The sequence below is a fragment of the Natator depressus genome, chromosome 7 (genome assembly GCF_965152275.1).
Source record: "Natator depressus isolate rNatDep1 chromosome 7, rNatDep2.hap1, whole genome shotgun sequence".
Classification (NCBI taxonomy): domain Eukaryota; kingdom Metazoa; phylum Chordata; order Testudines; family Cheloniidae; genus Natator; species Natator depressus.
The window spans coordinates 118,319,944-118,336,956 of NC_134240.1; the positions used below are offsets into that span (position 1 = coordinate 118,319,944).

The 17,013-nt window shown below is 47.3% G+C and overlaps 1 protein-coding gene across 1 annotated transcript in view; it reads left to right on the forward strand.

Annotated features, from left to right (window-relative positions):
- COL17A1 (collagen type XVII alpha 1 chain) overlaps positions 1-17,013 on the forward strand; it is a 121,671-nt gene that overhangs the window by 85,174 nt on the left and 19,484 nt on the right. The window contains exons 20-37 of the mRNA XM_074959401.1: positions 1,698-1,913; positions 4,650-4,688; positions 4,950-4,976; positions 6,939-6,965; positions 7,652-7,714; positions 7,911-8,015; positions 9,183-9,245; positions 9,962-9,997; positions 10,137-10,190; positions 10,560-10,595; positions 11,322-11,357; positions 11,834-11,896; positions 12,270-12,305; positions 13,017-13,088; positions 13,387-13,413; positions 15,158-15,193; positions 15,733-15,768; positions 16,015-16,095. Of these exons, the coding sequence (XP_074815502.1) occupies positions 1,698-1,913; positions 4,650-4,688; positions 4,950-4,976; positions 6,939-6,965; positions 7,652-7,714; positions 7,911-8,015; positions 9,183-9,245; positions 9,962-9,997; positions 10,137-10,190; positions 10,560-10,595; positions 11,322-11,357; positions 11,834-11,896; positions 12,270-12,305; positions 13,017-13,088; positions 13,387-13,413; positions 15,158-15,193; positions 15,733-15,768; positions 16,015-16,095 (1,053 nt within the window). The remainder of the gene's footprint in view (positions 1-1,697; positions 1,914-4,649; positions 4,689-4,949; positions 4,977-6,938; positions 6,966-7,651; positions 7,715-7,910; positions 8,016-9,182; positions 9,246-9,961; positions 9,998-10,136; positions 10,191-10,559; positions 10,596-11,321; positions 11,358-11,833; positions 11,897-12,269; positions 12,306-13,016; positions 13,089-13,386; positions 13,414-15,157; positions 15,194-15,732; positions 15,769-16,014; positions 16,096-17,013) is intronic.

Genomic DNA, 17,013 nt, shown 5'->3' on the forward strand with positions numbered 1-17,013 from the left:
TGGCTTTCAGCACCCCCACTATTAAAAGTGTTCCAGTGGCACTGCTGGGCAGGCTATTCCACAACTATCGATTGTAGGGTTTCTTAGACCCTACTCTGAAGCCTCCGATGCTTGTCTGTCTTAGAGATAGGAGACTGAGCTACATGGACCACTAGTCTGATCTGGTTTCACAGTTCTTGTGTTCTCCTCATCTGTCCTAAAATTTGGTTCAAGATCTGAATCCAAATTCAAACTGTGCTGCTGGGGCCCATCACTGTCCATGACGTAATCTGTGTCACCTCCCGTAAAGAAGTGAACAGTGTTTGACAGAAATGCAGCAGGAAGATACTTGGAGTCCATCAGCTCTCCCATGCTGTACCAACACAGTGCTCACTGTCCCCAGAAGCATCCATGTTTGCTCAGCTTTGCTTTCAAATTTTCTTGGGTCTAGTATCTTTCACTTGTGAGGATTTAGCTACTAAATGCGCATTTCTTTGTCTGTGCCTTTAAGTATCATTAGAGAGCCTTGCACTTCTCTTGTGCTGTCCATCAAGGATCTCAAGGCGCTTGACCAGCATTAGTGGATTAGGCTTCACAACAGCTGTGTGAGGGGTAGAAATCAGTATTGTTCCTGTTTTGCGGATGTGAGGAATGAGGCATACAGGGTGCATCTTCACGAGGAAAACAGTGGTGGTCTTAACTCGAGGTAACTAATGCAAGGTGAAATCCTAGTGAAGGCAAGGCAGTGTGTCGTTTCCACGTGTATAAACAGTTTGAATTAAAGACTATGAATTAAACCCTTAGGTTTTCCCTCAACCAACTAACTCGTGTGAAAGCTACAAACTATCTTGTCCACTTTAGGATTTTATCTCATGTTAGTTAACTTATGTTAGGAAAACCCCTTTTTTTCCTAGAATAGATGAGACCAGAGAGGGGATGTAACTTGCTCGAGATCACAGAGGAAATCAATGGCACAGCTGGGAGGAGGATTTAGATCTGACTCCCACTCCAGTGCTCTGACCACCAGATAATTTTTGCCCTTAGAGCAGGGGTGGGCAAACTTTTTGGCCCGAGGGCCACATCGGTGTTGTGAAACTATATGGAGGGCCAGGTAGGGAAGGCTGTGCCTCCCCAAACAGCCTGGCCCCCACCTCCTATCCAACCGCCCCCTGCTCCCTGTCCCCTGACTGCCCCCGGAACCCCCTTCCCCTTATCTAACCCCGCCCCCGCCCCCTTACCATGCTGCTCAGAGCAGCAGGAGCTGACAGCCCCGCTGCCCGTCCGGAGCCAGCCACGCCACCCACAGTGCCTGGCGGGAGCGGCGGGCCAGAGCGCTGGCAGCATAGCAAGGTGAGGCTGCTGGGGAGGGAGACAGGGGGAGAGGGCCTGGGCCAGGAGCTCAGGGGCCGGGCAGGACGTTCCCGCGAGCTGGATGTGGCCCACGAGCCGTAGTTTGCCCACCTCTGCCTTAGAGGCTGACAGGTTCAAAAGATGTCTTTTCAGTCCAGTGGAAATCCATGGTAAAAAGTTACCAGTTACAAGGAGCTACTAGATACACAGAATAACCCTACCCTACTCTCCCATCCCCTGCCAAATTCAGCAGCAACTGTGAGTTGACAAAGAACTTTCCCTTGCTTCTTGCCTTTAGAAATAATTGTTATGGGTATCAACCCACCTCTCCTTCCCCTTTAATAGTTTACTTTAATTTAACCTTTCAGCGGAAGAAGTGAAGAGGCTGAAATCTCGTGTGGAAAACCTAGAGAAAACCCAAGCCAACTACCTGTTAATTAATCCACACAATGCGGATATTAACCAACAGTACAGTATTTCTGATGTCGGGAAAGGTCCAGACTATGCTACAGGTTTCAGTCATAAAGATCAAGAGGCTCTCTGGCTGTTTATGAGGAGCAAAATGGCTTTGGAAAGAGGACGAGGTAAGAAGGGCAAGAGTCCAAGAAATTCCATGAGGCTGGATTGCTAAAAGAGGCTTCACCAGGAAAAAAAGGCAGATCTGTCATTTGCACTGTCCACACGACTTTGTGATTTAAGATTGCAATTAGGTAGCAAGAAATGTAGAACATGGTGTTACCAGATTCTGTATATATTATTGAAGAAGAGGCAGATTCTGATTTCATTTACATCACTGACAGGTTTCAGAGTAGCAGCCGTGTTAGTCTGTGTCCGCAAAAAGAAAAGGAGGACTTGTGGCACCTTAGAGACTAACAAATTTATTTGAGCATAAGCTTTCGTGAGCTGTATTTTCCACTGAATGCATCCAATGAAGTGAGCTGTAGCTCACGAAAGCTTATGCTCAAATAAATTTGTTAGTCTCTAAGGTGCCACAAGTCCTCCTTTTCTATTCACACCACTGTAAACCTGGAATAACTTCACTGGCTTTCGTGGAGTTACTCCAGATTTACATTTGTGTAACTGAGATGTGATTTTACCTCATTTCAGCCCCACCCTTGGCCCTGCAGTCAGATTGCACTGACAAATATAAACTCTTGAGCAATTATCATTCTCTTGTTTCAGATTTTCCAAATTCACTGTCTAAATTGCTTGTGTAAAATTTGCATTCACACAATCTTACATTCAGAAAATGGAGAGGTGCATGCACTGCCCATGCAAAAATAGATTTGCTTGCACAGATGAATAGTCTGAACATGCAAATGTTGCATACGCAAGTTTTGCAGGAGCAGTTTAGGTTGGCCATTTTTTGAAAATGTGCCCTGTTCACTGTCCCAGATAAGTGGAAAGACTTGCAGAATAGTCTTCCCAGGTAAGGTGTGTGACTCCGTATCTGAGTTGGCAGAGGCCTTCAAAGTACAGCATAATATATTCAAATTATAAATCCTTCTTATTATGGGAGAGCATGTTGCAAGCAAGTACAGGTCTTAGAATGCTGCTTGTCATGGAAGTAAGAGAAGGATTAAATCTACCCTACTTATCCAAGAGAGGGATATCAAGGTAGTTGTAAATGTAAGAGGACTGTTGCCCCCTTACTAACATTCAGTGGGGGTGTTTTGGTTGGCTAGCTCCCAGTACTAAAAGGGGAAGGGTCTATGGGAAATCAGGACCCTGAGACTGACAGTCCCCAGGAACAATGGGGAGAGGCCAATGATCCAGGTCAGCCTGAATGACAGGGAGGGCAGGCTATTCAGGGAGTCAGGAAGCCAGGGAGGTCCCCTCCTCCATGTGAGCTGAAATTGGCTGGGTCAGACAGAGTGGGGCTGAGCTAAGGAGAAAGCAGAGGCCCAAGCTGAGCTGGGGGGCAGAGCTGGGCTAGATCCAGAGAGAGCAGAAAAGCAGCCCAGAGAGAGCAGACCCTGTCCTGGGAGCAGAGCTGCAGCCCCAAAGCCAGAGGCACAGCCCAGAGAGAGCAGACTTGCCCTGGGAGCAGAGCTGCAGCCCCAAAGCCAGAGGGGCCAGAGAAGCAGCCCAGGGAGCTGGGGGCAGAGCAGCAGCAGCCGTGCAGAGACCGAGTGGTGGAGCTGGGGCTGGAGCAGTCCGGAGCTGGGTGCGGTGAGCAGCTGGGGAGAGCGAGGGGGACCCTGGGGTGCGGGCCCAGCACAGGGAGACGCCTCAGCCAGGAGGCTGCAGGCCAGACTCAGAGGGGGATATGTAACCCCGACTGGGCGGGGGCGACACTGGGAAGAAGGGTCCTACCACTTAGAGCCTGAGGGCATGAGGCCACCACCAGAGCGAGTGTCCAACCCACAGCATCCCTGCCGCACAGCCAGGGCCGGAGCAGGAGGCCTGGGACTTACAAGGAACAGACTGTGAACTGCCCTGACACTCCAGAGACACTGTTTGTGATGTTCCCTGCCACAGAGCGGGGTGATGTGTTTCCTTTAAGCTTTCCCATTTTTCCTTATTCTTTTTAAAATTAATTGTTGATTAAATAACTTGCATTTGCTTTAAATTGTATGTAATAGTCAGTGGGTCAGAGAAGTGCCCAGTGCAGAGAGAGTACCCCGGAGTGGGGACACCCTAGCTCCTGTCCTAGGTGACCACAGCAGGGTTGGGGGTCGAGCCCCCCAGGAATCCTGGAGCCAGCCTTGTTGGGGTTACGAGGACTCTGCCAGACAGGAGAGTGGAAGGGGAGTCCTCAAGGGCAGGGAGACCACTGGGTAAAGGAAGTGGGAGCGAGGACTCAGATCCTTTCGTTAGCCCACCTCACCGGGGTAGTGCAGAAGCCAGGAAAGTTCCCCACAATACTGGGACTATTCCCCCACTTACATAATATAATGGTCCCTGTAATTATGAATCATACTTACAGCACTGATAAGGCTTATCGTTTTTAAAGCACTGCACAAAAAGTAGCTGATTATTCCTTACAACACCACTGTGAGTGAGGTCTGTATTTTACAGATGGAGAAAATAAGGTTACGTGATTTGCCCAAGGTCAGAGAGTCAGGAATGGGATTGGCACTCAGAGAGCATGATTTTCCTTCCTCTGCGAGAGATGAGTGCGGCTGATTTCAAAGCGAGTCACTCCTATCAGTCTGGGGAGCTCCTACCTTCCAAATCCATGCTCTGCCCACTAGATTATGCTGCCTCCAGCCTTGAAATTGAGTCAAAAGCAGCCTTGTGTCTTCAGAGAGAGAGAGAGATCGTTTTACTTGAAATTGTGTAATTAAATCTAACAACCATTTTACTTCCCATTGCAGGTTTCTTCCGAGGAGAGAAAGGGGAACCTGGTCTGAAAGGTACGGGAGAGTTGTGTTTCCCTTTCTTTGTTCTGTGTCTCAGGTTCTTCCAATAATTTGCATGATGAATCCAGGGAACTGACTAGCACAACTAGTTAAAATGGGAAAGGCCCAATCCTGCATTCCACGTTCGCCCCAAACTCCCAGGGATCTCACTGAGAGTTCGGAGTGTAACAAGGAAGAAAGGATGGTCCCAAAATGAGCAATCACTGGGAATACCTCCTGGATCTCTCTTGATTTGATTTTTTTCTCCTTTCTCAGGCGATATGGGAATGCAAGGTCCCAAAGGTGAGTCTGAAATTAGACATTTTCTCATATACCCGGACAAGGTGCTGTGAGAACTCTAGATTTAGAAGCACTTAGCTGAAGGAAGGCCTTTTGTTTCTCACAGAAGTTAGTTCTGTTGAGAGGCTGATGAAGTGGTGACTGCTTCTCACCTTCTAAATGGTTCCCTGGGTCCAGTATTATAATGACAGGGGTTGGCTGTTCTCATGGGTGGTGGGTGAAACTTCCCCTGGGAGAGGCGAGCTCCTTGTCCTGCCTCTTCCACCCACAGCCCCGCCCACACTCCACCCCTGCTCTGCCCCAGGCCCTGCCCCCACCCACTGCTGACTCGCCACTCACCTCTTCACCCCTTCCCGAGATCCCCCCTCCGCTCACCTCCTCCCCCGCCCACCTGCCGCTCACCTCCCCCCCCCTGCCAGACCCTGACCCCCCACCACGAGACACCCCCCCCACCATCTGCTGTGCAGCTGGCTCACCTCACCCCTTAACCCTGCTGCTGCCCTCTCTCCCCCGTGAGACCCTCTCCCTTTTTCACCTTAAAGCACTAATAACATTCCCCATGGGAACTGAACAAGCAACAGGTGTAGCTCAATTACCAGATAGATTCTCCTCTGCGTGGTGGGGCGCTTGGTGTATGCTGTACAGAGACGAAACGCCAGGCTACCTGTGCCAAGCTGAAGCCTAATCTCTCCTTTTAAACAAGTGCTTGTCACTGACAGCCTGCATTAGGGCAATAGTGTGATCACCTTACGCAGAATTCCCTGCCGGACTCGTTTACTTAAACTGGGTTTGAGTAAAACGACTAGATCAAGAAATAAACTCTCTGGCTATGTCAGTTCCTCCTTGAGCCAGGTTAGCAGTTACTTCTTCTGGGTACAGAGAATGACTGAGGGGTCGTCGTTTGGAAACTCTTTTTAACCCCAATAACACATTTTCCTACAATAGAAAAGCCAGCTGAACATGGCCAAAGGCTTCCCGAGGGCCTTGGCAAATGCCTGTCAAATGGCTTCATTACCACTTCAATTGGCCCTTTAAAAAGTTTCAGTGATCTCTGCTACTAGGTCTCTGGAAGCCTTTTTCACTGTGTAAAGTAAGGGTATGCCTACACTGCCCATGTTACAGCGCTGTGATGTGGGCAGTGTAGACACAGTTTATCGCAGGGGGAGAGCACTCCTGGCGATAAAAAATAACCACCCCGAATGAGGGGTGGTAGCCGTGCTCCCGGCGATAGAGCACTGTCTGTCCTGGCACTTTTCAGCGCTAAAGCTTTTGTCGCTCCACTTTTAGCGCTGAAAGTGGCAGTGTAGACACAGCCCTACTCAGGGATGCCCTCCACTCGCCTCCTCGCTCCCCTCGTCTGCCTCTGACTCCCAGCTCGCATTCTCACGCACACACGCAGCCCGCGCCCCTCGGGGGTGGGGGCGTGAGGAGAGGCGCAGCTGCGGGGACCTCGGAGGGGAGAAGGGGATGGGGTGGAGGAGAGAAGGGGAGGAAGACTCACCCCAGGCAGCAGCAGCAAACCGTGGGAACCCTGGGGAAGGGTTAGAGCAGGGAGGAGAAGAGGCGGGGGGAGGGGGTACCACGGCCCAGGTGTCAGGCAGCAGGGACGGCTGTGCTGGGGGTGGCAACGCCTCCCCTTGCCTATTATACCCGCTGCCCATGGCTGTTCACTCGTCAGCACTATCCCCTGGCAAAGACCCGAGTCTAGAGAGCATTGTGGAGGGGATCACAGGTATCTGTATCCAGAAATACACTCACCCGTTTGAAAAGCAAGACGGAAATCATACAGTATCTGGTTTAATCAAGATGTGCTTTAGAGGAATGTTGGCGTCTTTGATTTGTCAAAGGCCAGGCACCTACCCCTCTGGTTTTTGGCAGAAGGGTAATAACTAGCAAAAGGAGGAAGGTGGGAACATAAGGCAAGATCCGTTTTCCCATTAATGGTCTGTTTCTTTGTTCTAACAGGAGATCAAGGACTTCCTGGTGCACCAGGTAGGCTGAGTTCAACAAGTCGCCAGCCTCCGTGGCACGTCAGCTGAACACCACACACAGTGACATTGCAGTCAGCCAGGATTAATTTTGCACATCAAACCCCTCCAGGCTGGCTGTCCATGGAGTCTGAGTTTAACTCTTGTGCCATTGCAAATGTCTTATACTGCTTGAAGTTATTATTCCCGTAGTGCTGAAATACAGGCAGAACCACTGCCTTACAGCTCAAATGCCTTATTTGCCGCAAGGCCTCATCCTGTCCTGGCTTGTGTGTGAGCACACGTTTCCCTGCACTGAGATCTGTGAGCATGCTTGAAAGATTCTGGCCAATAATTGCAAACTGGGTTTTGCCTGTGACAATTCTATCAGATGCCTGCATGAGTGATCATGCCTTGACAATGTGTGTGCAAAAGACAAAGTCATGTATCCTTCAGTATCAGCCGTGTTGGACAGGAATGTTCTCAGAGCCAGAGAATATTTATAGTCGCACCCTACCGTACCTACCATAGGCTGCTAAAGAGACCCCTACATATATACAGTGCTTAGCAAACAATATATTTTTTCAGCCCGGCCACCCTAAGCCTGCAGTCCTGGGTTTCCGAATCCCTTATTTTCCTATTTCCTAGACACCCACCCTTGGACCATAGTCAGGGAAACTGCAGATTTACCACATTGTGTTTTGCTTACAGGCATGCCTGGTTTGATTGGGCACCCAGGACCAGAGGGACCGAAAGGACAGAAAGGCAGCGTGGGTAAGCAGCACTGACCCATCTTACTCTGAGCTTAGCACAGCTCAGTTACAGTGGGAGACTCGCACAGTATGTTCATACCCTCAGCCTGCATGTGTGAAAACAGGACCCCGTCCTGCTGCAGCGGGGGAGGAGGAGACACTGAATTTCACTGCATGGAATGTATAAAGCTATATTACAAGCCATTTGCTTACCGTAGGTGATCATGGCATGGAGGGACCCATGGGCCAAAGAGGGCGAGAAGGGCCACCAGGGCCTCGTGGGGAACCTGGACCACCTGGATTTGGGGAGAAAGGAGACAGAGGTAGGAGACTGTCCTGTTCTGTCCCCAGTGCATAAAGAGATGGGCCATGGAGGCTGAGTCTCGGTTCTGGTTTTGCAAAAGCCTCAGTGGTCAGGATTTAGTTTTGATAGTTCAGATCCAGGTTTCCTGTTATCTGCCTCTCCACTTGGAATAGGGCTGAAAGGTTTCGGGTTTGTGCCACCTCGACAATGGCCAAACCAGGTGGCTTTTGTTTTGCCAAAGCTCATCAGTCAGGGTTGGGTTTTGCAGAACCGGAAGTGGTTTGGCTCTCAGCTAATTTTTATCTTGTCCACACTGCCAACCTTGAGGCAAGAGTCACACCAGAGGCTCTGGCCCAAAGCTGCTACAGAGTTGAATAAATAGACTAAACCAGAAAACTGCTGACTGTGTGCAAAAAGGCAAACAGGGTGCTGATTGTGTGTCCTACCAAAAAGAATCTTTTCATTTCTGTAGCTCCCGCAATTAATTACAAAGATCTGTCTGTTGCATTGGATTGACACGTCTTTTAGCACAGAAATGACTGATAGATTTTTTTTTTCACTAAAATATTTACTGACAACAGAAGACAATGACGCCAGGTGGTGTAGTGAGATAAGTCCTGGGACATTAGAAGGATTCAAACTCTGGTGTGTCACAATGCCCAATGAGATGGGTTCATTTCTGGATAATGTGTTCTCAGTTGTCTTAATTACTAATTAATCATGACACTGAGTGACGGGGAATCAGAGCCGTATACCACAATCAGATCCTTACTAAATGGGCTGGTAACCCTCAGTCGTTCAAGGTGACTCCTAGAAGAAAATAGACTAGAGGTGGCTGGTGGTTTGTTTTGTAGCTGGGTAAACATACAATACCTCTCTGCAAAGCAGCATTTGCATGGGTGCACGTAGATCTGGGGGTAGGATGGTGAAAGAGATGGCTGGACTTATAAAACAGGGAGCCCAGTTTAGGTTCATGGAGACAATTCGTTGATAGCAAGTGGATCCCACAGGAGCAAGCTGCAGGCTTGTTTTGTCTTGCTGCCCAGGAGGACAAGAGAAGCTCAGTGTGGTGCAGGTGATCCCCACGCTGTGGATACATCCCTTTGAATCTTAGAGTTCCTTCTGGGGGTGGAGGATGGCAGCTGGCAGGCTGGTTAATGATGTGCTCTGATGCTTTACTCTCTAGGCGCTGTTGGTGATCACGGACCTGCAGGACCGCCTGGGCCACCAGGGTCTGTTGGCCTCAAAGGTAAATACAGTGGTGAACAGAAAATGGCAGCAGTATTGCATGGGCAATAGCCCTGATTAGGAGCTGTGGGAGGATGCGTTGAAGGTTGTGGGTCCCACTGTTTTTATTTGTGCCTCACTGCAGTGGGGAGATGAATGAGCTGGCTTGCCATCAAATGAGCCACATTTCAGAACGAGACATTCTAATGGGAAGAGGCGTATTTTAGACTTTAAAAAATGGCTTGTTTTATGGAAGTCTAAGTAACGCTGTAGATGATTAACTGGTGGCAACAACCCACCTGAGCTTACAGATGGCTTTTGCCTTCCTTTGAACCTTTAGAAATAATGGGACAAATCCTTATCTGTCTGTCACATAGGGGTCACTCCACAGACTTCAATGGGAGCTGACCCATGTAACTGAGAGGAAAAATTTTGCCTATAAAGCGCAACTCCCCACTGAAACAATGTGGAACTCTATTCCTCCTTCCTTGGGCAAGGAGGAGAGGCTATGGCTTGGCCCACCAGGGAAAGCTGCTTCCTATAGGTCACAACAATTCCAGTTCAAGACTAAGTTTCTCTGATGTATAGGATGCAAATTATGTGAGATCCTCTACTGGCTGGAGGACCCTGTTTAGTTAGGGGCACTCTGGAATCTGGTCACTTGTTGGCAAACCCAAGGAAATGGGTTCTCCTTCTCATTGCAATGTAGCTGAAATATTGTACACTTCTTATTTACAGGCATGACGGGTTCTCCTGGCCCACACGGTCCGCCTGGTGAGTGCCACGTTCTCCTGTTATACAGGAAACAAAGACAGAGTGACAACTCTCTGCATGCTTGACTTCCTTAGAAAATGTGTTCAGCGGTGGAGTAGGCTGGACATGATTAAAACCCCAATTTCATTTTTTCTTGCAGGTTCTCCTGGTCTTCAAGGATTTAGAGGTGAAGCAGGTCTCCCAGGGGCCAAAGGTAAGACTTAGAGCCCACTTTCTGCTACACTGATGAGTTATGATGGCTGTAACAGATGTTGTGCTTTTCCATTACTGCCCAGAAGAGAACACCCAGCTGTGAATCAGAGTTATATCTGAGAAAGGTTCTGGCCCTGGGGCCCGAGGATAATAGGAGAAAGATAGGAGGAAAAAGAATAAACTTAGTGATGGTGATAGGTACCCTGGAAATACCATAGATAGATAGGAGCATGATAGATTAGATTAGATTAAATGAAGCATCAAAAGAAGAGATGGGTCATGTCCTGTCTCTAGAGAGGAATGATGGAGGGAGACCTTTTTCTCCCCCTACAACATTTATACTTTAAGCCATTGCTTTTATATCTTTTAGGTGAGAAAGGAGCTTTGGGAGCACCTGGACCCAAAGGTATGCTAATCAATTAAATTACTTTTGTCAGTACTTTCTTCCTGTTAGATTACTCAGGATATTTTGTCCTGGTTCCCCCAGTGTCAGGTTGGGATCAATCACATACCTCATTGGCTTTGGTTACTTGATGCTTTTGTCATCAGGTTTTCTTTTTCTTCGACAGTAAAATTTTTCAGTGAAACAGTTCTCATCCCCACAATTCATCAAGGATGTTGATAAATTGGACATGGTCCAGAGAAGAGCCACAAGATTGATTAAAGCATTAGAAAACATGCCTCATAGTGACAGACTCAAAGAGCTCAATCTCTTTATCTTAACAAAGAGAAGGTTAAGGGTGTGACTTGGTCACATTCTATAAGTATCTACTTAGGAGAAAAATATTTAACAGTAGGATCTTCAGTCTAGCAGAGAAAGATATCATGAGATTCAATGACTGGAAGTTGAAGATAGACAAATTCAGACTGGAAATAAGGCATAAATGTTGAAACTAATTCACTATTGGAACAATTTACCAAGGGTCCTGGTGGATTCTCCATCACTGACAATTTTTAAATCAAGACTGGATGTTTTTTCTAAAAAATCTGCTCTAGGAGTTATTTTGGGGAAGTTCTATGGCCTGTATTATACAGGAGGTCAGACTAGATGATTACAATGGTCCCTTCTGGTTTTGGAATCTATGACTCTATGAATTACATGAAGTTATATTTCCCCTTGTGTTTGCTTTAGGTGACCATGGAGAGAAAGGACCTCGTGGTCTGACAGGTCAGTATACAAACACTTGATGTCTGGGGTCCTGGAATTAATACTGGCTATAAAATATGAAGTGGATTATTATTAAAAAGTGCATGCAGGAATAAAGTCTGCCCATCCAAGCTTGCTCTGCTTATTTTTCAAAGATGTAAAAATATTGTTATTGTTGACATTTTTGTTCATTAGAACATGAGGTTTGCCATATCTGATCATATTCTTGATTCATATAATCAGGTATCCCTGGGGAGGGATCCATACCTATTACTTCAGCGAGAGTCCCCCTCACCTGGAATGCACTCAGTTAATTTGTGCATTTTGGAAAACTTCCTCCCAATACCCAGAGGTGATCACGCGGCACCATGAATCATGAGGCCCGAATGGCCTGTCAATACTATCTTTAGCTTGCAAAGCTGCAAATGTTGTGGATGGTCATGAACTCTACCCTCACCAACATTATTTGTATTCACTTTAATTTGATTTGATCGCAGGTGAGCCAGGCTCAAGAGGATTGCCTGGTCCTCCAGGGGAACCGGGAGCCAAAGGATCCATTGGTAAATAACAAAGACCTGATGCAGCATTTCTAGAGAACACACACAGATGTTGTTTCCGCCAGCGGCTAGTCCATGTCTGTGAGGACTGGAACGGAGATAACTGTGCAGTGGGATTGTACTGTATATATCGCCAGGTCTTTCCCACAAATTGCTTTCATTAGATTATATTTGCATAAACAAGGTCCTTACCTTTAAGATTTAGGTGAAAGTTTCTGAACCATCAATGATCCCAGTCAAGGTCTTATTCAGACATAATATAATAGAAAGCCATAGTCTTGTGTTCAGCTATACACCATACAGGGAATATCCCCCCATACTGGGTATACTGTGGGACCATTCCGGCAATCCCTAATGAGCTCTTATCTTTGGGTAGGTCCAGCTGGCCCCGATGGACACCAAGGCCCACGAGGTAGGTGGCTATTTTTTCCTTTTTCTCCCCCATTGCCCCTCATCAGAGACGAATGATCACCTACATCGTGACTGGCCTGCAGCTTGAGATGGTGACTGATGTAGTAACAGAGTCAATGGAGTTGTGACTTGGGGCCCTGGTCTCTCAACATAGTAGTACAGTAGTGTGCCATCAAACATCTAACCCTGAACCGAGAGATGTTTACGGGAGGCTAACTATCCTTGTGCCCCATCATCCTGGCCTCACCTGCGATGGGTAGTCTGTGTCCAAGACACTAGAGTGAAGTTAAGAATGAACTATCCTATGCATTCTGTAGCATGAGCACCAGATAAATGTGTGTGTATTTTCCTTATGGTCACACAGTCACCTCCCCATTTCAAGCAAAAGCCCGAGTGACTAGATATACCGTATGCGATCTCCTGGAGATCACCTGACTCTTGCTGTGTCACAGCAGTGGCCTTATATCTTATATTGGACAGAACAACATTGTGGCACTTCAAACTTGGTTGCCCGCCTCCTAACTTTGGATGTTCAAACTGGCCATTTAGGCATGAAAGTACCCGCTTAATGTGCCAGCATGCCTGCTGACTTGTGGGAGGTACCTACAATCGAAACGTTGGCTCTTTTCACATCAACAGTCTCTAGACTGTAAATGGTTATTGCGCTACACGAATCTGAGTATGTATATGTTGTCTTGGTAACCGTCCCTAGGGGAACAAGGTCTCATGGGAATGCAAGGATTGCGAGGACCACCTGGACCCGCTGGCGATGCAGGACAGCCAGGTAAAAGCGGAAAGGAAAAAATGACTATTGTTAGACAAGGCCATTGAGTTACACATCCCATCTGGAGGGATTGCCTGCCTGCCAACTCTATGGTTCTATGCCAGATAGTCATGCTGGGACGTTGTGATGAAATGCGAGGATATGTGGATGTTGGGCCCTTTGCAATATGCAGAGTACACACACGTATATGGATGCTGATTTGCACAGCTGAAGATCTGCCCATAATTATAAACAAAATTATTGTTTTTCCCCAAAGAAATTTTTCCAAATCTCAGAATTTTTGCCTTTATTTTTCCAGGTCTCACAGGACCGCAGGGACCCCCAGGTAAGTCATTTTGCCATATTCTGGCTTATAACCAACACGTTGTAGCACCTTGACTTTCCTATTAGCTTCACATTTGTAAGCCTATTATCCTTACATGAAACACAGGTGTAGGGACCACTAAAATAGCCGAGATATGAGATTGACAGCATATATTCACGCATGACCAAGTCTCATTTATGGAGTTAGGGGAGCTCAGCTGACCACATTTTTTAAGGTTAACACAGATATTTTATTAAATGCTAGGAAAACCCAGTTTGAAATGTGCTGTAGTAATGAGGAATGGGCCTTCATGAGAGACGGTTTTTCTTTAGTACAGTTCAAATCCACATTACCTCCTCACTAGCCTGGTAGCTGTCTCAGCCTTACAGCGTTCCACACATGGAACCCTAGGCAAGACAAGGACACATCAGAAGGCTGTCCTCTCCCAAATGCTAGGATCCACTTCCAGCCCAGTTTTGTAGTGACCAAGCCTTGTTATCATTTGGTGACTGCCCAATGGTCTTTGTGAAATCTGTTGATTGTTTCAGTCTAATTCCATGTCACCACATCACCAAAGCTACCACCACAAATGTCTCTAGCTAGCCCCATTGTTTGCATTTCCAGTCAAAGGGTGAATTACACCTCTACCCCGATATAACGCTGTCCTCGGGAGTCAAAAAATCTTACTGCGTTATAGGTGAAACCGCGTTATTTCGAACTTGCTTTGATCCACTGGAGCACGCAGCCCCGCCCCCTCGGAGTGCTGCTTTACCGCATTATATCCAAATTCGTGTTCTATCGGGTCGCATTATATCGGGGTAGAGGTGTATCATGGTATGGGTTACTGTCTGAACCTTAGAGGTTGCACCTCCAGAACAGGGTTAAGTTACATTGGTGGGGTGCCATGGGGAAGAACTTTGCATTTCCTTTCCCCATAATGTAGATGTCCTGTAAATAAACGAAGGATTTCAACCTCCAGGGCTGTCAGCCTAGAAATTTTCACCAGGACTAAGCTCACTTACTTTCCTTTTTGTAAAACACTGGAAAAATGAGTTAATGCTAGTCAGCTGGTGAGGAGATGATAAGAGCTAGAAAAGGCCATGCAATTTCAAGGGCGCAGTGTATCCCACTGAGTAAAGCAGAACACTGAGCTAGGGAAAACTTTGGGGAGTGCTATGGGAAGGTCACTTGGAGGAGCACCTGGGCTGAGATGTCCTGAATAAATAAACAACACCCATCTGATAGAAAATAGATTTCTGCTGGATGCTAGTTCAGGAACTCCTTGGAATCTTCACCCTCATCAGGTCAAAATAGGGATTCTAATATGGTGACTCACAGGATTCTGAATCAAAGTGGGTGTTGAGATCGTTACTGTGGATGGGATTTTCACAACTATTTAGCAGCACCGTGTCCCACTACACTTCTGAAAATCCCACCCTGAGTTACTAGGAAGGTGTTCCAGGTCCTTGTGCATAATTGAACCACCCCGTTAGCCATCACTAGAAATCTGGGGTTTTCCAGCAGCGATGCCATACTCTTCAGTGCACCATCTTGCAGTGGTATCTGGGGCCCTCTGATAAAGCAAAGGAGGTGCAATCAACAGCAGGAAATCTTTGTAAAACCACCTGCTATAAATGTAGGAGAATAAATGGCTGGATCAAGTGACTGGGTGGGGGGTTTTCTCACTAACCCACAATTACAATTCTGGGAATTATCTGGAAAAAAATATTTACATTCATAATTTTGAATTGTTTCTTCATACCAGGACTCCCAGGCAACCCCGGTCGACCAGGGGCTAAAGGTAAGTTGGGATTCAAACCAGATATTCATTTATTCTCTAGGTACTTTGCATTAGTGAGGATTTTCTTGTCTCCTGACCAGTGCCTGGATCAACAGTGGCACCTAGTGGTTTCAAAAAAGAAAAATGGAGTTAACAAAAGTCTCCTGAAGCACGTAGAAAACAGGGTGTTCTCCAAAGAAGTCATCAGCATAGCTCCCTCTCTGAAATGTACATATTGGACCCAACTCTGCCCCCAGATACATGATCACAAGCCCCAGTGACTTCAGTGGAAGCCGCACACTTGTATGTAGGATAGAACTGGGCCTGTTATGCATTCTGACAAATGCAGCATTTGGACATTTGATTAAAGAATCTTTTGGAGTTAGCTGAGTTCTCTCTTCTCTGTCTCTTTCTTCCCCCATTATCTCCCATCCTTATAATTTCTCTAACAAAAGATTGAGGGGAATGAGAACAGAAGCCAAAATGCTATCAGAAACTTATTCAGAATGTTTTGTTGATCTGTTAACTGATTGCTCTTCTTCTGTCCCTCTCTCTCCTAGGTGAATCTGGTGCTCCCGGCCAAGTTATAACTGCTGGTATGTATGAGAGTGGGATTTTGAACAGCCCTAGTTTTTGATGATTTTCTCTAATTTCTATTATCCCTTCTATTTTCATGGTTACCTTGTGCCTACAAAGGATCAGGGTCTCTTTGTGTTTGCATCATTTAAGTCGGTTGTGGCAATGTAGACAGCAGAACTGGTCAGAGCGTTCGTTACAAATGATATTTGTTGCAGATTTACTTCTCTTCTCTGTTTGCCAACTGCCTTGTTTTTGTGTTGCAGAGGGTTCATCAACTATTGCTCTCCCTGGCCCTCCAGGACCACCAGGAGCAGTAGGACCACCAGGACCACCCGGTGTCCCAGGTAAGGAAACCCTGCTCCTTCCAGGTGCAGCCTGCATCACTGTTTGTTGTGTATTTACTGAGCACTGTGCTTGGGGTTGTCTGAAACACAGAGAAGGACAGGGTCCCTGCCCTGGCAGGAATTTAACAATCTCAGGGTAAAATGCTTTTTCATCTTATAGGTGGGAGAGGGGGCACAAAGCAGAATTGGAAAATGCTGCTTCTGAGCAGCAGGTGGGGGCCCGGTGAACATGCTTCTTGGGCCGACAGGAGTATGGTCAGCCAGCCTGGGGACATGGCTAGGGTCCCCCTGCTCTGCCAGGGCTGAGTGGGGTCCACACTCTTCCTTTCTGGAGCAGCGTTAAGGAGCATTCTGGAGTCCGTGGTTTCCTGTCCCTGCCAAGCTGTCCTGTCCTACAGGCCACATAGGTCAGGGACTCTCTATTCATTAGCTTCCCCATCTTGCCTGCCCTCTGTGATCTCCACCGTAGTAAGGCCAGGGTTTGGGCCTCACTTAAACAGGCAGCACCGTGAGCATGTGTATTTGAAGGAGGGATTTTTAAAAAGGAAGACAGGTCATTTGGAGCACGGGGAAGGGAGTGAAGATGGGGGTGGGAGACAGATACAAGAGGGGCAAGTAGGAGGGAGGCTTCAGAAGAGTAGGAGGAAGTGAGGTTGTGGCCTGGAACCTCCCATTACATTTTGATCTAATGAACACAGTCTAGCAATGGGTCAAACCTGGAATCTCAAATCCAAGTCCCTTCGCATTTCAAGAAAGGGAGGGGGGAAATACCCTGGATCTGACACCCCTCCCCCCACCCCCTCCCCGCCCACACACATACCCCATAGTTTTGTTTTCAGATCCAGACGCAGAAGGGGCTTATCTTCCAGTCCTGAATTGGGTGGCGTTGTCATCAGTACAGCAGAAATCTCGCAAGAA